Raw genomic sequence first — 25,037 nt, 5'->3', positions numbered from 1 at the left:
TCCTCCTATTCAGTCCTCCTCAGTTCTCCTCAGTCCTCCTTCTCATTCCTCCTAAGTCTTCCTCCTCTTCCTCCTGAGTCCTCCTCCTGAGTCCTCCTCCTGGTTCATCCTCCTCTTAGTTCCTCCACCTTCTTCTTCTCCTCCTCAGTCCTTCTCCTCCTCCTCCTCCTCCTCAGTCATCCTCTTCAGTACTCCTGAGTCCTCCTCCTTCTCAGTCCTCCTCAGTCCTTTTCCTGAGTTCTCCTCCTCCTCCTCCTCCTGAGTCCTCCTTCTGGGTCCTCCTCCTCCTAGGTCCCCCTCCTTCTCCTCCTCAGTCCTACTCAGTCCTCATCCCTCCTCCTCCTGGGTCTTCCTCCTCTTCATCCTCCTCAGTCCTCAGTCCTCCTCCTCATCCTTCTCGTCAGTCTTCTTCATGCTCAGTCCTCCCCCAGTCCCCCTCCTCCTCCTCCTATTCAGTCCTCCTCCTCCTCAGTTCTCCTCAGTCCTCTTCCTTTTCAGTCCTCCTGAATCCTCCTCCTCCTCTTCCTCCTGAGTCCTCCTCCTGGGTCCTCATCCTCCTAGGTCCTCCTCCTTCTCCTTCTCCTCAGTCATTGTTCTCCTCCTCCTACCTCTCAGTCATCCTCCTCAGTCATCCTCCTTAGCCATCCTCCTTAGTACTCCTCAGTCCTCCTCCTTCTCTGTCCTCCTCAGTCCTCTTCCTGAGTCCTCCTACTGAGTCCTCCTCCTCCTGAGTCCTCCTCCTCCTGGGTCCTCCCCCTCCTAGGTCCTCCTCCTCAGTCATCCTCCTCAGTCATCCTCCTCAGCCATCCTCCACAGCCATCCTCCTCAGCCATCCTCCTCAGTACTCCTCAGTCCTCCTCCTTCTCAGTCCTCCTCAGTCCTCTTCCTGAGTCCTCCTCCTGAGTCCTCATCCTCCTCCTTCTCCTCCTGAGTCCTCCTCCTGGGTCATCCTCCTCCTAGATCCTCCTCCTTCTCCAATCATACATCTACGTCTCCAGTGTCTCCAATGTCTCCAATGTCTCCAAAAGCTTTGTCTCCAATGTCTCCAATGTCCCCAATGTCTCCAATGTCTCCAATGTCTCCAAAAGCTGTGTCTCCAATGTCTCCAATGTCTCCAGGACATGTCTCTGCACCCTATCTTTTCAAAAAAGACAAAAGACATTGGAGACATTGGAGACATGTCACCCCCCCCCTTAACTAAAATTCAACTTTGAAAGTCAATAGATTATTAGTCACAACAAAATTATAGTTTAAGACATCCATTTTGCATTGTGTTTCCAATATTAGAATTTATGATATGTATTGATTGAATAATTGGTAATAAATTTAACTTTTGTTTTATTAACTTTTGTTTTATTATAGTGGACAAGTTCTCATTACCAAGGATCATCGGCTTTATACAAGCAACAAAACGTTTTACCAAATGTGGAGAGGACAAGGCTTAACCTTGCTTTCTGCACAGATTAACTTTACCGGGGTAAGCACAGGGCTTCAATGCTCTATCTTATAGTGGTTTTGATCTATTCCTTAGTAGTAAAGACCACTGCCCCCTACGAAGAAGATGGTGTGGGTCAGTTAGGTTCCTAAAGGAAAGACTGTATCTAACACCACTCTCAGGGCCCGGAGGAACTCTATGCAGTAGTCTGGATTGACAACCAGCCTTCATGATATTGAGAGACTTGTCTGTCGCTGGCACAGAGAATTCTGGGGGAGAAGGGGTACCTTTCCTGCCTGAAGGGTTGTTGTCGTTCCTTATAAAGTCCAGTTTTCTTGCTGCACCGAACGACACCGTACAAATGTCACTGTCCTGATCAATCAATGGTTCGTTGTCGTCATGGTAGTGAGACAGGCTGTCATGTTTCCAGAGGTGGCCTTATTGCTGTTAACAAAGTTCATCAGCTCGACAATTTTGGGGAACTTGTTGATCGGCTTGGGCTAGTTGACCACACTTCCATACTTATACGAATCATTGCGGGGAATCAGCCACAAGGTCTTTACTTTCTTTACTGTTGTGCGGTCTTCATCGTTATAAGTTCTTTCATTACCCCATCAACCAGGGGCTCTGGAAATTCAAGCTGGATGTGATTCACAAGATCCAAAAATGCTTAGGCTGAGGAGAAGTTGACGGTGATATAGGTTTGGGAGTGATAAAGGACTCTGTAGAGGGAGTGATAAGGGGCTCTGTCGGATGATCTTCCAGAATGATTTCAATGGCATCTTTGAAGTCTTCTTCATTGTCATTAATGAGGGATAGAATGTAAATTTCTGCTCTTGGGAGGCACTGAGAAGAAATTCAGTGATGAAGGTAGGTAGAAGTGGGGTTGGGTTAGCTTGCATCAATGGACAAAGTTAGTGTTACACCAGATGATCAGGATGGCAATCAGGGTACTAGGCAGCAGTCATCAGACATTCCCCGTAAAATGGAATGTAACGGCCTGAAAATAGAGACGGGCAGAGGGGAGTAAAACTTGTCTGGGGGTAAATTAAGTACCAATAAAGATCAGAGGGAGAGAATGGATCAATGATAAAAATATAAAGTTATAAGGTAAAATGTGAATCTAAAATGGATTATATTCAATTACTAGCCTGATTGAGAAGTTTAAGACCCCAGACAAGCTGGAGGATGCTAGGAGAGCTGCAGCTGCCTACCCTTTATGCCAACTTCACAACCCTAGGACTTCGGCTGGCTTTTACTCTGACATCGGCTGACTTCCGTTGCCATAGTTTTTAAATTATGTTCCTGATCGAAGTTGCAATGATGCTGATAGATTTGATACAGCTCAGCAGTCACTGTATTCAAATATAAAGAGTGTTCCAGTTCTGCAGTCTCAAATGTTTTCGCCCAGCTTTTCTTTTCATCGTGGTTATAGAAGACAGACCTGAAGAAATACTTGTAGTATGATAATATAGGTAACATGCCCAGAATGAGTAAAATTGTATAATTATAAAAATATGGCTGATTACAATTATATGCCTGATGGTGGGTTAAGTTGCAAAAAAGATATTTGTGTGACCTATGACGGCATTTCAGCAACTTCAGTAGAGGGTAGCAAGGGCCACACTTTGCACTACACTTTAGTCACACTTATCCAGCTCAGTCTGTTTCACCACTTACCAGCATAAAACAATTAAAACTCTTGAGCAGAGACTCAGAAACTTGAATTCCCCTTCTCTTTGGAGATAATTCTTCAAGTAGGGCTATATAAGTTGTGGCATAATGTTACAATTTGCCCTGTTACAGTAGCTCTATTTTATTTCAATTTACTTGTACACATAAGATAACAGAGTGAACGTGTTTAAAAAAGTAGCAAGACACATGGTATGCCCTATAAAGTATCACCGAACTATGATAATTACACCCAACATGAAAAGCTAACTGAGATTAGGAAGAGAAGAAACGTTGTGGTGTATGAAAGGTAAGAACTAGTAAGTTACATGATATGCTGGAGTGGTTTAACCATGGAACAAATGTTTACTGATTATGTATTGTATGCTTATTGAGCCAAATACTGTTATAATATTACAGTGACTTCTCATGTAAACTCTCCCTGACCAGTGACCATTGACCAAGCTAACAAAGTTTCGTGTTGGAAATTTTGTTTAAATATAAAGATTCCATACTAAGGTAACTTAAACAAAGACTACTGACGACCTTACAAATTCAACCTCCAAGCCTTTAAAAACATTCCCCCCACTTCAGATCTCCTGAAAACTACAACAACACAACCCTGTTTTTCTACCATGGAGCGGGAGGAACATACAAGCAATTTAAAAGTCAGATATCCCACCTACTGAGGCTTGGTTACCGAGTGGTCACATGTGACATGTTCGCTCATGGCAAGAGCAAGTGCCCAGCACGTCCGGAGAATTACATGTTCACGTTTGAGCAGTACTGCTATGATGCTTTGAGGCTGTTTGACAGATACAGTGTGAATAATCATAATGTTCTGATTGGACACTCGTATGGTACTAGGTGTGTTTACTAAATATTTTTAGCCGCATATTCTTCTACAGTATGCTTTAAAGCTGAAGAATATGTTGACCCATGTTAAAATATCCAATTATCAATACTTTGCGGCTGCCTCTAATCTAAATCATATAATTCACTGTAATAAAAAACAGTAATCATTTGTAACTTCATTGTTGAAGAATTTGTTTAATACCTCATCTAGACATAATATAACAAATTAAGTGAATACTGGATAATCATGACAAACATGACCAAACTGTGTAAACTGAAGAAACCAATGCGTTTCAGTTTGTGTACTCTAGTGTACAACGAGCGACAAAGCAAGGTGAAGAAGCTGATCCTGATAAGCGGAGGAGGACCTTTTGCTCTAGCTCCCGAAGACTTCTCTCTGTTTTCTCTACCTGCCTCTCTGCTCTCTTGCTTTAAACCTCTCATATTAAAAGTTTTCAAGGAGGTAAAACAACTGTTTTAGTCATCGATTAATCATGTATGTGTGTATGATTAATTACGTATTGTGGATGATGACATATCCGATGATGGGCAAAATTGGTTTCATTTCTTTATCATATGACAGATGGTATGATAAAGAATTTGTATAACTTCGTAAATGATTAGAAATTAGGGTTTGACCGAAACATTAGGCAGAAATGTAAGAAGTCGTGAAATTTAAGGACTCTTTTTAATTGCGTTTCTTTTTAGACAAAGCCGAAGATATTAACTGTTTGTTGAGCTGAATTTTCACCAACTTAACACAATATTGTTTGTCCTATTTGTTGTATTGTCTTGTTGTGTTAATAGTTGTTGAGTTATTAGTCGACCTCAAATATGATATGACAGAGATTGCTGTAACTATTAAACTGAAACTCGAGCCGTTGATTTGAAACTATGTTCTTATTTGAATGGTAGCTAGTCTCAAAGTCGGAATGTAAGATTATAACTTATAAGTTGTCGGAAAATATTCGACAATTCGTAGCACACCGAGCATTACTCGAATATTTGTAGTTTGCTTGACAACTAATTATCGATCACTCACAGCTCAAATTGCTTTGATTATTGACCTGGAAGCATAGCGTACATACTGTAGATCTGCTGAGGTAGATGTACGGTATTTGTTTTGACACGTGACAGTGATTATCGGTTTTGATTGGCCAATACTGGAAGCTGACTGGCTAATCATTCCTCCCTTCTAGTATCCATAGATACGTGTTAGTCTAAAAGAAATAACATTATTACTCTAACATGTGACACGTACTAAACACGTACTAAACACGTACTAAACACGTACTAAACACGTACTAAACACCTGCTAAACACCTACTAAACACCTACTAAACACGTGCTAAACACGTGCTAAACACCTACTAAACACCTACTAAACACCTACTAAACACCTACTAAACACCTACTAAACACCTACTAAACACGTGCTAAACACCTACTAAACACCTACTAAACACCTACTAAACACGTGCTAAACACGTACTAAACACGTACTAAACACGTACTAAACACGAACTAAACGCATACTAAACACGTACTAATCACTTATTTTTAGTAAAACATAATAAATGTAAGTAGACATCCGATAATAAACTTGTTCGGTCCAGTACAACCCAAGATGTCGGCCGACTAATAAAATAAAGAAAGCTAGCATGTTCATAGTTTTTCAAAAGAGCATACTTAGGCTGTACGGAAATTTTAAGGGGGCCGGGGGGGGGGGGGTCTTCATCAAAATTCTCTCGAAATTGACTTTGTAGTTGTTTCTGATGGAGGGGAGTGATATCTATCAGCTGTTTTTGGTCCCATGGAAAAATATTGTTCCTAGCCGAAATTATTGCCGGTCAAAGGTCAGCGCTTATGAGTAATTGTATTGCGCAAGCGATTTTCAATCGCGCGCCCTGAAAATCGAGTCTAAAAATCTATCTTCTCCTACATTTTTTGAGCAATCACCCTGAAACTTTCAGGATATGTTCTTAGGACCATTTAGAAGAGATTGTCGGACCAGAATTTTGAGATAGTCCTTAGAAAATTTTTTATTCGATTTTGAAAATCTTGGATGATTTTTGATGATTTTTTCAGGTCCAAGATTTTCAAAATCGAATAAAAAATTTTCTAAGGCCTATCTCAAAATTCTGGCCCGACAATCTCTTCTAAATGGTCCTTAGAACATATCCTGAAAGTTGCAGGGTGATTGCTCAAAAAATGTAGGAGAAGATAGATTTTAGACTCGATTATCAGGGCGCGCAATTGAAAATCGCTCGCGCAATACAATTACACATAAGCGCTGACCTTTGACCGGCAATAATTTCGGCTAGGAACAATAATTTTCCATGGGACCAAAAACAGCTGATAGATATCACTCCCCTCCATCAGAAACAACTACAAAGTCAATTTCGAGAGAATTTTGATGAAGACCCCCCCCGGCCCCCTTAAAATTTTATATTAAAAACTTTACATCATTTTTGATGTAAAATTAAACACATGCTAAACACGCGCTAAACACGTACTAAACACGTACTAAACACGTACTAAACACGTACTAAACACGTACTAAACACGTACTAAACACGTACTAAACACGTACTGAACACGTACTAAACACGTACTAAACACTAACTAAATACGTACTAAACACGTGCTAAACACGTACTAAACACGTGCTAAACACGTACTAAACACGTACTAAACACGTACTTAACACGTACTAAACACGTACTAAGCACGTGCTACACACATGCTAAACACGTGCTAAACATATAAGACTGTACATAACACACACTCAGTATCTGCCACTGAACTTGTTTCACTTCACCACCACACCCACTGTGTAATGTGTACTTCTTATATTCTGACTCCGTCTAATCAATCATTAAATTGTACGCCATTGTATAACCCATTGGGAGGTCACCTAAATACTTGACAATACGTTTTTAACATCTCAATATTAAAACAAACTCCAACTAAACCATTAAACTTAAAAAATACTCGGGTGTATATCAGTATTCCCATATATCAAACTAGTAAACTATATAATTATTAATACTCCCCAAGCGCAATTAAACCCGTTAACTATTATCTTAAATTATTAAAACACAATCCAGCCAAATAAAACCAGCTAATCTTACAAACACTCAGGTTTGTTTCCACTCGCCAGTAAAGAAGTCGTCAGTTCCCAACTCGGAGCTACTAAGTATAGAAATAGGAAACTTACAGCAAGTGATGAGAGGACAGAAGTGGGACGAGGGAGATGAGGCGTACCACGCTCTAATAAACTGTCCAGTCCTGCTGCTGGTGGGGCGGCATGACAAGTTTATACCGCTGGCAGATGAGATGACCATGAACCTTGTTATATCACAGTGAGTTTTATTCTCTTCTTTTTTCCTTCTTTAAAAAAGGGAAAAAGAAGAGTTTCATACTGTTCATATTATGTTTTTTTTGTTGGAACTAGGTGTTGTATGCAGCGTTTCCAGTGTTAAGATGTCGTAGCATTATATATATAACATTATATAAATAGAATGTATACTATCTGCTTTGTTGTTGAGACAAAATGTTCAGTAATGTATTTATGGTAATGCAGATATTGTAATGTTATATTGTGTAAGTGTATTAAGATATACAGTTTGTGACGCTGCAACCCTCTCACGAAAAGCTGGCCCCTCAATAATAGGATTCCTTGTCAACATGTATACTTCTTTAAAGAATTACCAAAATTAAAACTAAAATTGAATCTGTTGAATAAGTTGGTTGCAATTTAGGGGCCAGCTTTTTGTGAACGTAGCTAAGTGCCAATCTAAACACCTAGAAACGTTCGGTTGATGGAAAATACTGGAGAGTGTAGTTTTACTTTCCCAACTTCTGACAATAAAGCTTTTCTTGTACATTCCGATATTTTGGTGTACTACTGCAGTGCTGTGTGAGTTGTAAGCATAATTTAAAACTTGGTCATTTGTGCCTTAATTTATAAATTAGGAGCTGCTCAGCGCTCATATAATATCAGATCATTTCTACAGTGTAATATACAGTAATTCGGGTTGTTAAGTTTCTATGACGACTACTCGATAATACTCCATACTTCTAGAAAGATTGTTATTACTTGATGGTAATTTAATCAATCATGTTAAAATTCAAACACTTATACTTTTGGTATCCGAGACAACTCAGCCGACAACACTTAAACTTGACTTACTGTGAATCATGATGGCCGGGGGGGGGGACCAATTATCAACAAATTCAGTGTTTGTAGTAGTATAGTGGGAGTATTATTCTTTTAACGAATAACAATTTGTTTAACTCCTTGTATTTCAGGTCGGTGCTTCATGTTTTAGAAGGTGGACATATGCTACCAATTGACTGTTCTGATGAAGTCAATGACATCATCACTTCGTTTCTTATCAATGATCTTGATGTTCATTCCAAGTTGCACGAGAATACTATTTTTAAGGTAATTATATATATTTTTCTTGGCATATACGAGAGTTATTCAGTTATTGTACTTACGGAAAATACATTAATTGAACTTAATGCGCTATGGCCTCTCGCTTTGCAGTAGCAAGGATGCTCTTACACGCCCATAAATAATAATTTATGACAACATGTCAACTTAATGTCAGTTTTATCAATATGGGACGTGGTACTCGCAATGATTTATTCATAATTACAGAAGCCACAAGAAGAAGTGACATGACAAACAGCGAGGAGTCAAGAAAGTCGTCTGTCTTGGATGGGTAACGCTTAACATGTTGGAAATTGTCGAGGATAGATCGGATTATGGCTGCTTCACATGCAAGATCGCTTCATTTGCCGCCAAAGATAATCAATCGACGAACACTGAAGAAATAGTTGCTTATTCCGAGAGCACGTTTCCTTGATTTGTGTAGTGGATTTGTAGTGGATTTCACAGGTGTAGTGGATTTGTGTTCCGGGGTAGGTGGAACATGTTTTGGTGGTTAAATAGGTAGTACGTGACCCAAACGATCATAAAAACCGAGTTTCGACCTCCCAACCCACTCAGGCCACTCCCAGGGGCCACGCCCATCCCAAAATTACTGAAAATTAGGTAAAATCAAGACCGAAAATCTTTACCCCCGTAGTGCATTTATGTTCCGGGGTAGGTGGAACATGTTTTGGTGGTTAAATAGTTAGTACTTGTCCCAAACCATCAGAAAAACCGAGTTTCGACCTCCCAACCCACTCAGGCCACTCCCAGGGGCCACGCCCATCCCAAAATTACTGAAATCCAGGTAAAATCAAGACCGAAAATCTTTACCCCCGTAGTGCATTTATGTTCCGGGGTAGGTGGAACATGTTTTGGTGGTTAAATAGTTAGTACTTGTCCCAAACCATCAGAAAAACCGAGTTTCGACCTCCCAACCCACTCAGGCCACTCCCAGGGGCCACGCCCATCCCAAAATTACTGAAAATTAGGTAAAATCAAGACCGAAAATCTTTACCCCCGTAGTGCATTTATGTTCCGGGGTAGGTGGAACATGTTTTGGTGGTTAAATAGTTAGTACTTGTCCCAAACCATCAGAAAAACCGAGTTTCGACCTCCCAACCCACTCAGGCCACTCCCAGGGGCCACGCCCATCCCAAAATTACTGAAAATTAGGTAAAATCAAGACCGAAAATCTTTACCCCCGTAGTGCATTTATGTTCCGGGGTAGGTGGAACATGTTTTGGTGGTTAAATAGTTAGTACTTGTCCCAAACCATCAGAAAAACCGAGTTTCGACCTCCCAACCCACTCAGGCCACTCCCAGGGGCCACGCCCATCCCAAAATTACTGAAAATTAGGTAAAATCAAGACCGAAAATCTTTACCCCCGTAGTGCATTTATGTTCCGGGGTAGGTGGAACATGTTTTGGTGGTTAAATAGTTAGTACTTGTCCCAAACCATCAGAAAAACCGAGTTTCGACCTCCCAACCCACTCAGGCCACTCCCAGGGGCCACGCCCATCCCAAAATTACTGAAAATCAGGTAAAATCAAGACCGAAAATCTTTACCCCCGTAGTGCATTTATGTTCCGGGGTAGGTGGAACATGTTTTGGTGGTTAAATAGTTAGTACTTGTCCCAAACCATCAGAAAAACCGAGTTTCGACCTCCCAACCCACTCAGGCCACTCCCAGGGGCCACGCCCATCCCAAAATTACTGAAAATTAGGTAAAATCAAGACCGAAAATCTTTACCCCCGTAGTGCATTTATGTTCCGGGGTAGGTGGAACATGTTTTGGTGGCTAAATAGTTAGTACTTGTCCCAAACCATCAGAAAAACCGAGTTTCGACCTCCCAACCCACTCAGGCCACTCCCAGGGGCCACGCCCATCCCAAAATTACTGAAATCCAGTAAAAATCAAGACCGAAAATCTTTACCCCCGTAGTGCATTTATGTTCCGGGGTAGGTGGAACATGTTTTGGTGGCTAAATAGTTAATACTTGTCCCAAACCATCATAAAAACCGAGTTTCGATCTCCCAACCCACTCAGGCCACTCCCAGGGGCCACGCCCATCCCAAAATTACTGAAATCCAGGTAAAATCAAGACCGAAAATCTTTACCCCCGTAGTGCATTTATGTTCCGGGGTAGGTGGAACATGTTTTGGTGGTTAAATAGTTAGTACTTGTCCCAAACCATCAGAAAAACCGAGTTTCGACCTCCCAACCCACTCAGGCCACTCCCAGGGGCCACGCCCATCCCAAAATTACTGAAAATTAGGTAAAATCAAGACCGAAAATCTTTACCCCCGTAGTGCATTTATGTTCCGGGGTAGGTGGAACATGTTTTGGTGGTTAAATAGTTAGTACTTGTCCCAAACCATCAGAAAAACCGAGTTTCGACCTCCCAACCCACTCAGGCCACTCCCAGGGGCCACGCCCATCCCAAAATTACTGAAATCCAGGTAAAATCAAGACCGAAAATCTTTACCCCCGTAGTGCATTTATGTTCCGGGGTAGGTGGAACATGTTTTGGTGGCTAAATAGTTAGTACTTGTCCCAAACCATCAGAAAAACCGAGTTTCGACCTCCCAACCCACTCAGGCCACTCCCAGGGGCCACGCCCATCCCAAAATTACTGAAATCCAGGTAAAATCAAGACCGAAAATCTTTACCCCCGTAGTGCATTTATGTTCCGGGGTAGGTGGAACATGTTTTGGTGGTTAAATAGTTAGTACTTGTCCCAAACCATCAGAAAAACCGAGTTTCGACCTCCCAACCCACTCAGGCCACTCCCAGGGGCCACGCCCATCCCAAAATTACTGAAAATTAGGTAAAATCAAGACCGAAAATCTTTACCCCCGTAGTGCATTTATGTTCCGGGGTAGGTGGAACATGTTTTGGTGGTTAAATAGTTAGTACTTGTCCCAAACCATCAGAAAAACCGAGTTTCGACCTCCCAACCCACTCAGGCCACTCCCAGGGGCCACGCCCATCCCAAAATTACTGAAATCCAGTAAAAATCAAGACCGAAAATCTTTACCCCCGTAGTGCATTTATGTTCCGGGGTAGGTGGAACATGTTTTGGTGGTTAAATTTTCGGTATTGCGAAGGGGAGGTCTGCCTTCCGATATCGCATTACAAAGGGTAACCATTGAGTCCAAAATCGTATATCGAAGGGTAAGTGCGGACTTCGAAAACCGAAAAAAATATTTTTGGCTCAGAATGATCAGAGTAGCATGAAACATGAACAAAAGTAGTTTCCAGGAAAACTTTGAAAATTTTTGACTTCGAAAATTTTCGGTCCTAGTCATTCTCGATACGTACCTCTGAAAGCAGAGCTCCCGCTTCCGAGCTCGTATTGCGAAGGGGAGTCCTGCCTTCCGAGATCGCATTACAAAGGGGAACCCTTGATTCCAAAATCGTATATCGAACTTCGAAAACCGAAAAAAATATTTTTGGCTCAGAATGATCAGAGTAGCATGAAACATGAACAAAAGTAGTTTCCAAGAAAACTTTGAAAATTTTTGACTTTGAAAATTTTCGGTCCGAGTCATTCTCGATACGAACCTCTGAAAGCAGAGCTCCCAATTCCGAGCTCGTATTGCGAAGGGGAGCCCTGCCTTCCGAGATCGTATTACAAAGGGGAACCCTCGAGTCCAAAATCGTATATCGAACTTCGAAAACCGAAAAAAATATTTTTGGCTCAGAATGATCAGAGTAGCATGAAACATGAACAAAAGTATTTTCCAAGAAAACTTTGAAAATTTTTGACTTTGAAAATTTTCGGGGAAAAATTTTTAGAAACCTAAATTAAAAAGTTGGCCCTTTTTGGCCCCTTGCCCGGATTTCATGGGGGAAGCGATGCCCCCCCCCCCCCGCTTCCTACACCCCTGGGCCCAGACAAAATATTTTTGGCTCATATCATATACAATATAAACGATCAGTGTAGTATGGCTGGTGTGGGGGGGGGGGGGGGGCAATGGCATAAAATGGAGAATTACTCAAGGAGTGCAGCCCTCCCTTTTGCAGTGCGAGCTCGGAAGCGGGAGCCGTGCCTTCAGAGGTACGTATCGAGGATGACTCGGACCGAAAATTTTCTTAGTCTAAATATTTTCAAAGTTTTTCTGGAAACTACTTTTATTCACGATTCATGCTACCTTGATCATTATTAGCCGAAAATATTTCTTCGATTTTCGAAGTCCGGACCTACCCTTCGATATGCGATTTCGGACTCGAGGGATCCCCCATGTAATGTGATCTCGGAAGACAGGCCTCCCTTTTGCAGTGCGAGCTCGGGAGCGGGAGCCCTGCCTTCAGAGGTACGTATCGAGGATGATTGCCAAAATATCGATTATATGATATGTGAACGACCCTTACGCGTACGTGCGATCAGTTTATTGGGTTGAGACTAGATCCGCCCTATGGGAATCGTGCAGAAAGCCCAATTACGGTATCTTAGCACGCTATCACATGATTATTCACCCAATTCGATACCAAAATAAACAGGTTGCTTGATAACTTCGTCATTTTTAATCCCTTTGCGGACTTCTGCAGTAAGTAATACTAATTCGAATAAAATCATACCCTGAAGTGCTCCCTTTCGTGACTAATTTGGTTGACAAGTACTAACTATTTAACCACCAAAACATGTTCCACCTACCCCGGAACATAAATGCACTATGGGGGTAAAGAATTTCGGTCTTGATTTTACCTAATTTTCAGTAATTTTGGGATGGGCGTGGCCCCTGGGAGTGGCCTGAGTGGGTTGGGAAGTCGAAACTCGGTTTTTCTGATGGTTTGGGTCAAGTGCTAACTATTTAACCACCAAAACATGTTCCACCTACCCCGGAACATAAATGCACTACGGGGGTAAAGATTTTCGGTCTTGATTTTACCTAATTTTCAGTAATTTCAGTAATTTCAGTGATTTCAGTAATTTTGGGATGGGCGTGGCCCCTGGGAGTGGCCTGAGTGGGTTGGGAGGTCGAAACTCGGTTTTTCTGATGGTTTGGTACAAGTACTAACTATTTAACCATCAAAACATGTTCCACCTACCCCGGAACATAAATGCACTACGGGGGTAAAGATTTTCGGTCTTGATTTTACCTAATTTTCAGTAATTTCAGTAATTTCAGTGATTTCAGTAATTTTGGGATGGGCGTGGCCCCTGGGAGTGGCCTGAGTGGGTTGGGAGGTCGAAACTCGGTTTTTCTGATGGTTTGGGACAAGTACTAACTATTTAACCACCAAAACATGTTCCACCTACCCCGGAACATAAATGCACTACGGGGGTAAAGATTTTCGGTCTTGATTTTACCTAATTTTCAGTAATTTTAGGATGGGCGTGGCCCCTGGGAGTGGCCTGAGTGGGTTGGGAGGTCGAAACTCGGCTTTTCTGATGGTTTGGGACAAGTACTAACTATTTAACCACCAAAACATGTTCCACCTACCCCGGAACATAAATGCACTACGATGGTAAAGATTTTCGGTCTTGATTTTACCTAATTTTCAGTAATTTCAGTAATTTCAGTGATTTCAGTAATTTTGGGATGGGCGTGGCCCCTGGGAATGGCCTGTGTGGGTTGGGAGGTCGAAACTCGGTTTTTCTGATGGTTTTGGACAAGTACTAACTATTTAACCACCAAAACATGTTCCACCTACCCCGGAACATAAATGCACTATGGGGGTAAAGAATTTCGGTCTTGATTTTACCTAATTTTCAGTAATTTTGGGATGGGCGTGGCCCCTGGGAGTGGCCTGAGTGGGTTAGGAAGTCGAAACTCGGTTTTTCTGATGGTTTGGATCAAGTGCTAACTATTTATCCACCAAAACATGTTCCACCTACCCCGGAACATAAATGCACTACGGGGGTAAAGATTTTCGGTCTTGATTTTACCTAATTTTCAGTAATTTTGGGATGGGCGTGGCCCCTGGGAGTGGCATGAGTGGGTTGGAAGGTCGAAACTCGGTTTTTCTGATGGTTTGGGACAAGTACTAACTATTTAACCACCAAAACATGTTCCACCTATCCCGGAACATAAATGCACTACGGGGGTAAAGATTTTCGGTCTTGATTTTACCTAATTTTCAGTAATTTCAGTAATCTAAGTGATTTCAGTAATTTTGGGATGGGCGTGGCCCCTGGGAATAGCCTGAGTGGGTTGGGAGGTTGAAACTCGGTTTTTCTGATGGTTTGGGACAAGTACTAACTATTTAACCACCAAAACATGTTCCACCTACCCCGGAACATAAATGCACTACGGGGGTAAAGATTTTCGGTCTTGATTTTACCTAATTTTCAGTAATTTTGGGATGGGTGTGGCCCCTGGGAGTGGCCTGAGTGGGTTGGGAGGTCGAAACTCGGTTTTTCTGATGGTTTGGGACAAGTACTAACTATTTAACCACCAAAACATGTTCCACCTACCCCGGAACATAAATGCACTACGGGGGTAAAGATTTTCGGTTCGATTTTACCTAATTTTCCGTAATTTCAGTGATTTCAGTAATTTTGGGATGGGCGTGGCCCCTGGGAGTGGCCTGAGTGGGTTGGGAGGTCGAAACTCGGTTTTTCTGATGGTTTGGGTCAAGTGCTAACTATTTAACCACCAAAACATGTTCCACCTACCCCGGAACATAAATGCACTACGGGGGTAAAGATTTTCGGTCTTGATTTTACCTAATTTTCAGTAATTTCAGTAATTTCAGTGATTTCAGTAATTTTGGGATGGGCGTGGCCCCTGGGAGTGGCCTGAGTGGGTTGGGAGGTCGAAACTCGGTTTTTCTGATGGTTTGGGACAAGTACTAACTATTTAACCACCAAAACATGTTCCACCTACCCCGGAACATAAATGCACTACGGGGGTAAAGATTTTCGGTCTTGATTTTACCTAATTTTCAGTAATTTTGGGATGGGCGTGGCCCCTGGGAGTGGCCTGAGTGGGTTGGGAGGTCGAAACTCGGCTTTTCTGATGGTTTGGGACAAGTACTAACTATTTAACCACCAAAACATGTTCCACCTACCCCGGAACATAAATGCACTACGGGGGTAAAGATTTTCGGTCTTGATTTTACCTAATTTTCAGTAATTTCTGTGATTTCAGTAATTTTGGGATGGGCGTGGCCCCTGGGAGTGGCCTGAGTGGGTTGGGAGGTCGAAACTCGGTTTTTCTGATGGTTTGGGTCAAGTGCTAACTATTTAACCACCAAAACATGTTGCACCTACCCCGGAACATAAATGCACTACGGGGGTAAAGATTTTCGGTCTTGATTTTACCTAATTTTCAGTAATTTCAGTAATTTCAGTGATTTCAGTAATTTTGGGATGGGCGTGGCCCCTGGGAATGGCCTGTGTGGGTTGGGAGGTCGTAACTCGGTTTTTCTGATGGTTTTGGACAAGTACTAACTATTTAACCACCAAAACATGTTCCACCTACCCCGGAACATAAATGCACTACGGGGGTAAAGATTTTCGGTCTTGATTTTACCTAATTTTCAGTAATTTTGGGATGGGTGTGGCCCCTGGGAGTTGCCTGAGTGGGTTGGGAGGTCGAAACTCGGTTTTTCTGATGGTTTGGGACAAGTACTAACTATTTAACCACTAAAACATGTTCCACCTACCCTGGAACATAAATGCACTACGGGGGTAAAGATTTTCGGTCTTGATTTTACCTAATTTTCAGTAATTTTGGGATGGGTGTGGCCCCTGGGAGTGGCCTGAGTGGGTTGGGAGGTTGAAACTTGGTTTTTCTGATGACTTGTGACAGGTACTTCCTATTTAACCACCGAAAATGTTCCATAAACCCAGAAACACAAATCCCCTACAGGAGTAAAGATTCTCAGTCTGTATTTTAGGGGACTTCAGCTATTTTGGGATGGACGGCCTGATCCATTCAGCTGAATGGGGTTGGATGTGTTATTACGTTATTCATATCTTATTGTCTAAAAATACGAGCAGTTTATTGAGAACTCTGACGGCTACCGTCGTAGATTCTACAATAATAAATATTGTAACGTACGTGCGGCGCGCAAAATCCACTACAAAATCCACTACACATTTCAGGGAAACGTCTTCTGCTTATTCCTGGGGCGCTAACGACAAACGAGATTTTGCTACATCTTATAGCGCAAAATTATGAAATATTGAGCCGCGCATGCCCATATTTAGATCATGTTGTTATAGAAACCAAAGCCCAAATTTAACCTGGGGTTAAGATAAGATAACAAAATTGGCATCAGTTGGGGTGCGCTGCAAGCAATCGGACTCGTCCGCGCTGCTAATAAAATCTTTGTCGCATACAATTCGCTCGATTGTAACCATCAACCATGCACCTTAATCCTATCAAGGTGTTCAATTATCATTACTTCCGAAATACTCTTTGTGTACAGTCATTTAACTGACTAAACTCCACATTTTTTCTTCAAAATCATTCACTGACGAATAAAAGTTTCTAAACAGATGACAGTTAAAAATTGGATCTCGCGCGATGATCTTTAAGTCATAATAATCATAGAGTGTGGTCGATGTTAACTTTACAAATTATTTGTTTAATATCTTTTTATTTGTTATCATTTAATAACTATTTATACCTGTGTGATTATTTGTCAACACTGAATTAAATCTGAAGTAAGAAAGTTGCTATTTCAGTAAAGATGATGAAACTCTACAGGTGATCAAACCATAAGTTTAGAATGGCTGAAAATATTCGGCATCGCATAAAAAAAGGCTATCCGGCAATTACAAATTAACATCTGGATTCTGGAGTTTCTATGGCTAGCAAAGCAAGTGGTATCTACAATACAATCAACCAAGTGCATGTGTAGATAAAGATACCAAAGTGGATATCTTCTTACCTGGGGACCTCAGGCTATCATGTTCATAATCATAAACATATTAGGCGGAATGACAGGCTGAGCGCGGCCCAGTAAATATCTTCAGGTAGTAATATCGTTTTCGAATGTCTGCGTTGACTCCTGCAACAACATTTAATTTTACTATCGAAAAGGAAAGAGTGCTTCTAAACCGACAGGAACTGTATGGGAACACATACCAGAAAGTTGAAGCAGATTGATATTTATAAAGTTGTTAGGGGCCCTGATTAACATGCCATGTTTTCTCAGGAACATCACTGCAAGAAGAGTTGTCCGGCGATAAACAGTACAAACAGTGATTTTCAGAGTTTGCCCAAGAAAATACCTTTTTGGACATGGATATTATAACGGGGGAAATGACCTATATACATATTATAGAGTGTAGATGATATGTTGATAGTGTAACATTTGTAAATTAGGTTGTTTGATGTTTTAATTTGATGTATATTTAATGAGCAAATATTTATAACCGCATGATTATTTCGTTTTTGTTAACGCAGCTAAACACAGAAATTGTTACAATCTGAAGTATAAAAATTGGAATTTGAATAAAGATGATATATGCATTATGCAATGGCATTTAAAAGAAAAGCCCTTCTAAATGAGTTCAAACCGAAAGCAAGAGAGCAAAAGCCATGAAATTAATTACAGATTATAGTTGTACAGTGATCATCACTACAAGTTAATTCTCAACAGCTTTATTATTTTGGTATTTCATAACCAGTGGGTCTTAGGAATATACCTATAGTTATGAAGACAGCTCTGTTAGTGTGCACATAATAAATTATTCTTCATACACTGGTCTCGCTAATAGACAATGTCCCAATCATTCATATTGGGTCTCAACATTAACGTTCTGAAAGAGTCCTCTGATTTTATCATAGAGCTGAATCATCATTCTCTACTTGTCAGCAACTCGGCATTGCCTCAATCCAGTCTCACACGCAACTTGAACACAAAACATCAATTTTCTCTGATAATGTTTTACTGCTTGTTCTTTCGCCTCAGAACTCTACACACTATCACAAGTTAACTGAACATAACAGGGTGTCTCACCCCCTTCTCTCCCTCTCAAACGTCCTGCCAACTGCTCATCTCAGAGTTAAGCCCGGAGTTGGAGTTCAACAAACTGTTGGGCATGAGGCTAGCGTTGTTGAATTGGTTTGTATAGTTCCTCTCGGCTCTCTCGCCCAGAATAGTGCTGATAATGTCCGAGTCTCGCTCAGGGTTAGGCTCGCTGGTCAGGTAGACTGGGTACAAGTCCTCGGGCTTGCTGAGCGGGTTAGTGGTGGCTGCAAACACCGGGATTCTGTTGTCCATGATGTCACTGGCGGGGTTGTCCAGGGTGGAACAGGAGATCTCCATGGAGCTGGGCCGGGGTTTGGTGGTCAGAGAGTCGTGTTTGAGTGCGGGGAGGGTTGAGATCCCGTTTAACCGGTTTGGGAAGTTGGCGGGATTGTAGTCGTCCCGGTAGTCCACATTCTTAGCCATTTTGTATCGGTGTACCTTATTCCGCCTACTGCGCCTGAGATTGGTTTCTAGAGATACCGTGAATATTGAAACTATCACTGAGCTTTAATTTTAGTATTTTTAGTATTAGTATAAAGTGGAATTATGACAGATTTCTAAACCAGTGCATTAGGTAATCACACTGTAGATCGACATACACTGTATAATGTATATCGTGTATTATACTTACTTAACGAGCACGGCTATTATGATGATAGTAATGAAGAGTATAGCTGACGCGCCAGCTCCAATGTAAATTATAAGATACTTTTTAGGAAATCTCTCCGATTTCTGCTGTGGGTTTTCCTCCTCCTCTGACCGGCCCTTCACTGCTGAAATGTAATATTGTGAGGGGTTGTTGAATGTTGAGAGTTTCTCAAGAGTTGCCAGAACAGCTCCTCGTGTCCTCATCAGTATTTCAATGTGTTCTCCATAGATTTGATGCTTATTGCTAATTTCCATGTCGTTATAACAATAATGAAATTTGAAAGTGTAAAATGATGTGTTTGAATGATTGCCAACGAGAATCTACAGTAAAAGAAAACGAAGAAACGAAGTGTCTCAAACTATCAGATATATATACAGTGTCTGCAATGACTTCTTACATTTGCCATCTTCGTTACATTTCTCCACCAGCCAGATCTGGTTTTCCCCGCAGATAGCACGTGCGATGTTTTGTTGGCAGTTTTCCAGCGTTATCTCGGTTCCGACCTCACTTTTGGGGAAGTGGTTCGTGTGTGAACAGTACTTCTTGTTTCCTGGAAATGTAAGTTCTGTTAGTGGATGTTAAATCAGACGATGTTTGCTGAAATAGATAACTGTAATGAATTTTAGTTCATGAGCAAATCCCAACTTTCTTTACCAACATTTTTGAAATACTTTAGTCATTGGAATGGTTCGGTCGTACATTTCACAATCTCAATGAAGCAACAGCAAGAAAGCTCGAATTTTCTGACTTTTAGTTCAGAATAGATATCATTAGATAAGTGACAAAATGTCTCTATATAATTTTTATTTGTATACTGAAAGGTCTTCCTACGATCGCTTTTAAATTTTGTAATCATAAAATTGTGATTTGACGCACAATAACCGTCACAAGGCATATTAGTTAAATTTTTCAATGTGCTCAGTGACGACTTTTGCATGCAATTTATAAATAACTCCTTAAATCTATCAAATACTATTAAATGAGTGCTTTAACAGTAAAATAAAATAGGTTTCAATTTTAACGTCAGACTCATAGGCTACATGATGTTCTAGACATGAAATCATTTTAATTTAGGTTGAATGAATATGTTACCATTAATCTCGAGACAATTCTGACTTTCTTTACCAAGATGTTTGAAATAATTTAGTCGTTGCAATGGTTTGGTCGTACAACCTCAAATAAACAACGGCAAGAAAAGCGACATTTTCTGATTTATTCTTCAAAATAGATAAGTGACAAAATGTCTTTATATAGTATATATTCGTATGCTGAAATGGCTTCATAGCCGTTTCCTAAAATTGGTTTTAAATTTTAATCATAAAATTTTGATGTGACGCACAGGAACAGTCGCAATAACCACTCTTCTTGAAACTGTATAACATCAATAGTAACAAGAATTTCATATTTAAATAGCGAGTTTGCTGATCCATTTTCATTATTTTCAGAGCTTTCAGCATTTACGTTATCCGGCTAATTGTTAAAGCTATGATTAGTTTTGTCACAGTTCTAGCAGCCTTCCTCACGAACAGTACCGGTGCAATTGGACTCGAGGAAGCAACTGAAGGATGCATAGAGTTTTGTATGGCGAAAGAGACCTGCTATGGAAACGTGTGCTATACACAATGTAAAACCAAATGCATATTAAGTGCACGAGCAATGATCGAGAGAATGGTTAGGGGTAAAGATTGTATGAAGCATTGCACTGAGATAAATGAATGTAAAACGGAAGAGTGTGTTGTTCATTGTAAAGAAGACTGCATGGCTGGACGTAACGAGATGCCTGGCCGCAATTCTGGTCGCAACCGGGAAAGAGAAGGGGAGAAAAGAGGTGGCAAAAAGAGGGGAGATTGGAATAAGAATGAAACAACAGAGAATCTGGAAAAACTGATGAAAGGCAAAGTTTGTATGCAGCGTTGCGTGACAGCATATGAATGTAGAACGGAAGAGTGCGTGCTGCACTGTAACGAAGAGTGCATGCCTGATTTTAGCACTGTTAAACTGAGACATGCAGCTTTGGATAAAGGTAATGAACATCACAATTAGTTACCACGATGTAAGATTGTGCATTGTGCAAGTATTTGAGCTATTACGAATATTATCTTCGAACAAGTATAAAACTTGTTGTACTCGATACAAGAGTCAATAATGCATTCTCAGTGAATCTATTCACTTCATGATAAAGTTTTTGCAATTGAAGCCATTACTAGCATTAATCGAAACACACGACAGAACATAGAGTTGAAAAACTGATCCAGGTCCGGACACAGCGGAGACATGTGAACACAGTGGAGCTCCTCTGTCAATGGATTGTGGAGAGAATGTGATAAATATCAAGCATGCAGCCTATGGTGTTTACTCCAATGATAACACTTGCGGACTTTCTTACGATGGACACTGCCTTTCTGAATCTTCACTTGAGGTATCATGACATTGGCAATAATTTTACTTACAATAAAATTGATCTTTTATTGGTGCTAAATATACTATATTATGTGCATTTTCGATCAGTTGAGATACAAACTCAGGTGATGCAAGAGAGATGCGATGGAAAGTATTCCTGTGCAACAAATGCAACAAACAGTTTATTTGGTGATCCTTGCATTGGAATAGAAAAGTACTTGACTTCTACATGGGAGTGCATTAGTCCAGGTCACAGGTTAGATTGTAATACAAAATTTCCGACGCGCTCAAGTGATCAAAAGTAACATTTTTGTTGTGTAAATAAAATGTGAATAAACAGTAATACTAGAACGATCAATGAAACTTAATTTCATATGTAACAGATAGGAGGTGAAGAGAGAAGAAACAATGGGGTCGATAAAAGGAAGAAACTCGAAAGATCGGAAGATAGGCAATAAAGTATAGAAGCCTCTATATTGTTTGACATTTCGACTTAAAACTGTATATTTAATTCTGAACTATAATAGTCTATTGTCTAACTTGTGTTAAGTCACTATCCAATATTCGTGTACAGTTTCCCGCTACATTTGTTAGACTGCTGGCTACAGTCCAGATCACGAACTAAAAATAATCTTTATGACGCATCTAGTTAATGAGAAAAAAATTATTGATTTACCGTCCACTTGTCCAAAATAAGAAAAATACAAAACAACTCACTTTCGTCGATAGTAATCCAGTCCTTCTCCTTGACGGTTACCTCGCCTCCCATTTGAACGGCCACATTCCTAAAGTCATCATCTCTTCTCAGGTAGCTGGTCAGGGTACTCACACCGTTGTACACCAGACCAGCTATAGAGCCGTTAACTCCCCGGGTTGGCGAGGCATTTCCTGGACAGAAGTCTGGTTTAATTTAACGTACTATTTGAGTGAATATCGCATGATTAATGTTCTGGATTTGTGTAAGAAAGAAATAGGTTTTACTTTTTGTGGAAAGTTTACAGATACTCAAGCCTTCCAAATAGATGAGAATGCTCCTAAAAATTATTATTTAAACGGAAGAAGATAAATAATGGGATCACAAACCTATGACGATCTCAGCAGGGTATATGAAATCCTCCACACTTTCCAAACTCTCACTAGTAGTCACATTGTTTATTGTAATGTGGATATCTGTGCCGTTCTGATCTATCTTTATGTAGTACACCTTAAAACAGTATGCTTTGATGAGAATATTTAAAAAACTAAAGTACAGGAATTCAGTTTCAGCACGTGAATATTAGGTCATTTGTATTAAGTCATTGTCGGAGGTTTAAATTCTCTGTTTGGCTTCGGTCCAAGTGTGAAAATACTAAAATAATTTTCAGTCTCAAAACCAAGTAGCCAGTAGGTCGTGTTACTGAGATCATGGCGAGAAAGAACGTTTAAAAAATAATTGACGTGATTCCGTACCTCATTATTCGTAAGTTGCTACAATAATGGTGAATGTGTATACCAGAACATGGCTGGAGAATACCCTGAGGGTTAATTAGGGAAACTGATTGGGTAATTACCTCGTTAGGGACGAATTCCTTGCCGACCATGAACCACCGGCTGACTGCAGGGTGTCTCAAGTTAGCCAGCACTGACAGCCTCATCTGTATCAGTGATACCTTGATAAACTGAGGGAGGTGGATATTAATTGGGTGAATAAACTTGAAAGATAAAATGAGGCCAAGAGGTATAATAATTGTTAATGAGGTGAACGTTTAATCAGTGAGAAGCTCAACCCATTAAAACTTTAATTTCATTAAGATTTTCATATGAGTATACATTATGATTTTATGATAGGGTTGATTAGACCAAGTCTTAAGCCTTTGTTCCCCTTTAAGACAAAAGACCAAGAAAATTAGTCGTCCCTGGTAATATGTTCTGTTCCTTTATTCAGAATATCTGGCATAGCAAGTTAATCCCGAATATGATATCCAATGGTTCGCCGTGTACACTGTACAGTGTTGCCAGAAGGTTCTACTGTAGAATCTACTGTACTAATACTATGGGGTCGTTCACATATTATTACGTAATCAGCCGAGGGGGAGGGGGGTTTCCAAATGATTACGCTAGTGTAATTTCGACACAATAGCTGTGTAAAACTGTTACGTTGCTACGTAATATGTGAACGACTCCTATCTGGTAGTTTAAGATAACCCCTGGGTATGACTGAATTTCAAATTGAAAACCTAACATGACTCAAATTATCATGATCCAATTATTTCATATTTAGGTGAAGAGATTAGATCCATCTAAAAGATAGATTTAAATAAAACAGACAGTTAGAGATATCTGTAAAAAATAACCAACTTTAAGAAACGTATTAATGTTAATGTATATAAAAACTAACCTGTTCAGTCCTACTCTCACTTCTGATACTGATGATATGCTGCTTGTCCTGAACCTCATCATCAAGCTGAAGATACAGGGAGAAGCAGTTCCTAGCCGTCTTGGTCTTGGTCTCGTTCTTGAAGTTAACGTAGCCGGTGGGTTTGAGTTCCAGGGAGGGCAGTACTGTGGAAGTGAAGAGTTAGGTAAACGTGGGATTGGGGAGGCGCACGTTTGTTTTGTAACGTGACAGTGGTTGGACATGAAGAGGCTGTCTGCATTAATAGACGGCCAATATAGGCCGCCACTCGCCAGTCAAGTGTCTAAACAAACTTGTGTCAAATTCCCATCTTTATCCATATTTATGTGGTCTCCTCAGTGTCTAAGAAATACGGAGATAGCTAAATATTGATCCGTGCACCTAAACCTAAATAAGAATGTAAATTCAGATCGGCGAAAAGCATAGGTTTCAACCCTTGACAAAATCAGAAGTTCAAATTTCAGTTTTAAACTCACATTCGCTGCGAACCAGAACTATCACCAGTCCGATGAAGACTAGTGAAGAGATACATGGCGTTCTAATGATCATTTCTAAAACAGAGTCAATATTTAGTAATAAGTAAATAACAAATTTTCTATAAACAAAATAAAAATATCGACAATCGAAAGGCTTAAATTCCTAGTTTTCTTGACTTGCATCTGTACAATACTATACAATGTAACGCATCAAAAAGTTCCAAAGCTACACTAAAAGCTTTTAAAGATCGATTATAATAGAAACTCCGAGGCGCGTTGAGAACTCATCAAAAACATCTCTTCTACACTTACACATTTAGAAGTACCCCTGTTAAATAATCGAACAGAAAAGAGAGCGAGAATTATTGTTTTCATCGCAACTCCATGTGGAGTCCGGGTGTCCTTAGCTGAATAGTAACGGCATTGTGAGTTATATTGAGAAAAGAGTCTCCTCACAGTAATTAGCCGTACAGATGAACCTTCTAGAACGATCATGTGATGGTTAGCACTACTGGTGTGTTCACAATCTGGATGTTTAACAGTCCAAGTTGGTGAAGATCGGGTTTCTTAGTACTACAATCATCATCACGTTCATCACGTTCATCAAACTCAAGGGGTCTCATACAACTACAAAGTGTAAGATTGAAACAGCTTAAATAAATTAGAACCGTGAATGATCCCCCTTTAAGTTTAAAACCAAGCAAAGATGCAAACCCTGGGCCGTAATTTCACTACTAAGACAAACGTTTCTAAAAGCACTAAACTCGATCAAGAGAC

At 40.5% G+C, this 25,037-nt stretch overlaps 3 protein-coding genes across 4 annotated transcripts; 2 read left to right on the top strand and 1 right to left on the bottom strand.

Moving 5' to 3' along the window:
• The first annotated feature begins 3,067 nt into the window (after positions 1 to 3,067).
• Positions 3,068 to 8,814, top strand: LOC134815812 (protein ABHD8-like). Its single transcript, XM_063824400.1, has 6 exons — positions 3,068 to 3,416; positions 3,701 to 3,973; positions 4,259 to 4,424; positions 7,106 to 7,326; positions 8,276 to 8,411; positions 8,631 to 8,814. The coding sequence occupies exons 1-6, from the start codon at positions 3,322 to 3,324 to the stop codon at positions 8,652 to 8,654; spliced, it is 915 nt and encodes a 304-aa protein (XP_063680470.1). The 5' UTR covers positions 3,068 to 3,321; the 3' UTR covers positions 8,655 to 8,814.
• An 8,954-nt stretch (positions 8,815 to 17,768) lies between these two features.
• LOC134815281 (uncharacterized) lies at positions 17,769 to 24,335 on the bottom strand. 2 transcript variants are annotated; one of them, XM_063823794.1, is made up of 8 exons: positions 24,261 to 24,335; positions 23,767 to 23,930; positions 22,940 to 23,047; positions 22,473 to 22,593; positions 22,107 to 22,277; positions 19,387 to 19,539; positions 18,972 to 19,113; positions 17,769 to 18,797 (listed from the first exon to the last, which is right to left on the bottom strand). In XM_063823794.1, the coding sequence occupies exons 1-8, from the start codon at positions 24,331 to 24,333 to the stop codon at positions 18,344 to 18,346; spliced, it is 1,386 nt and encodes a 461-aa protein (XP_063679864.1). In that variant the 5' UTR covers positions 24,334 to 24,335; the 3' UTR covers positions 17,769 to 18,343. The 2 variants fall into 2 exon arrangements, with proteins under 2 accessions (XP_063679864.1, XP_063679865.1); XM_063823795.1 differs by having other exon boundaries at positions 18,972 to 19,110.
• Positions 20,017 to 21,914, top strand: LOC134815282 (uncharacterized). Its single transcript, XM_063823796.1, has 4 exons — positions 20,017 to 21,012; positions 21,245 to 21,408; positions 21,515 to 21,645; positions 21,773 to 21,914. Exons 1-4 carry the CDS (start codon positions 20,475 to 20,477, stop codon positions 21,774 to 21,776), a joined length of 837 nt encoding a protein of 278 aa, XP_063679866.1. The 5' UTR covers positions 20,017 to 20,474; the 3' UTR covers positions 21,777 to 21,914.
• Positions 24,336 to 25,037: the final 702 nt, after the last annotated feature.

This window comes from Bolinopsis microptera, chromosome 5 (genome assembly GCF_026151205.1).
Source record: "Bolinopsis microptera isolate Bmic1 chromosome 5, MBARI_Bmic_1.0, whole genome shotgun sequence".
Lineage (NCBI taxonomy): Eukaryota > Metazoa > Ctenophora > Tentaculata > Lobata > Bolinopsidae > Bolinopsis > Bolinopsis microptera.
Note: the sequence above shows the minus strand (reverse complement) of the source record. Positions and strands in the feature narration are given on the sequence as shown.

Excerpts from the sequence above, each read along its gene's own strand:
- LOC134815282 (XM_063823796.1), top strand. The coding sequence starts at position 20,475 with ATGATTAGTTTTGTCACAGTTCTAGCAGCCTTCCTCACGAACAGTACC. Across the intron at positions 21,013-21,244 it reads ACATGCAGCTTTGGATAAAG|GTCCGGACACAGCGGAGACA; the intron begins GTAATGAACATC and ends AAACTGATCCAG. Across the intron at positions 21,409-21,514 it reads TTTCTGAATCTTCACTTGAG|GTGATGCAAGAGAGATGCGA; the intron begins GTATCATGACAT and ends ATACAAACTCAG.
- LOC134815812 (XM_063824400.1), top strand. The coding sequence starts at position 3,322 with ATGCCCTATAAAGTATCACCGAACTATGATAATTACACCCAACATGAA. Across the intron at positions 4,425-7,105 it reads TATTAAAAGTTTTCAAGGAG|GTTTGTTTCCACTCGCCAGT; the intron begins GTAAAACAACTG and ends ACAAACACTCAG. Across the intron at positions 8,412-8,630 it reads ACGAGAATACTATTTTTAAG|AAGCCACAAGAAGAAGTGAC; the intron begins GTAATTATATAT and ends TCATAATTACAG.
- LOC134815281 (XM_063823794.1), bottom strand. The coding sequence starts at position 24,333 with ATGATCATTAGAACGCCATGTATCTCTTCACTAGTCTTCATCGGACTG. Across the intron at positions 23,931-24,260 it reads AGTTCTGGTTCGCAGCGAAT|TACTGCCCTCCCTGGAACTC; the intron begins GTGAGTTTAAAA and ends TCACTTCCACAG. Across the intron at positions 19,540-22,106 it reads CTGGATTACTATCGACGAAA|GAAACAAGAAGTACTGTTCA; the intron begins GTGAGTTGTTTT and ends TTACATTTCCAG.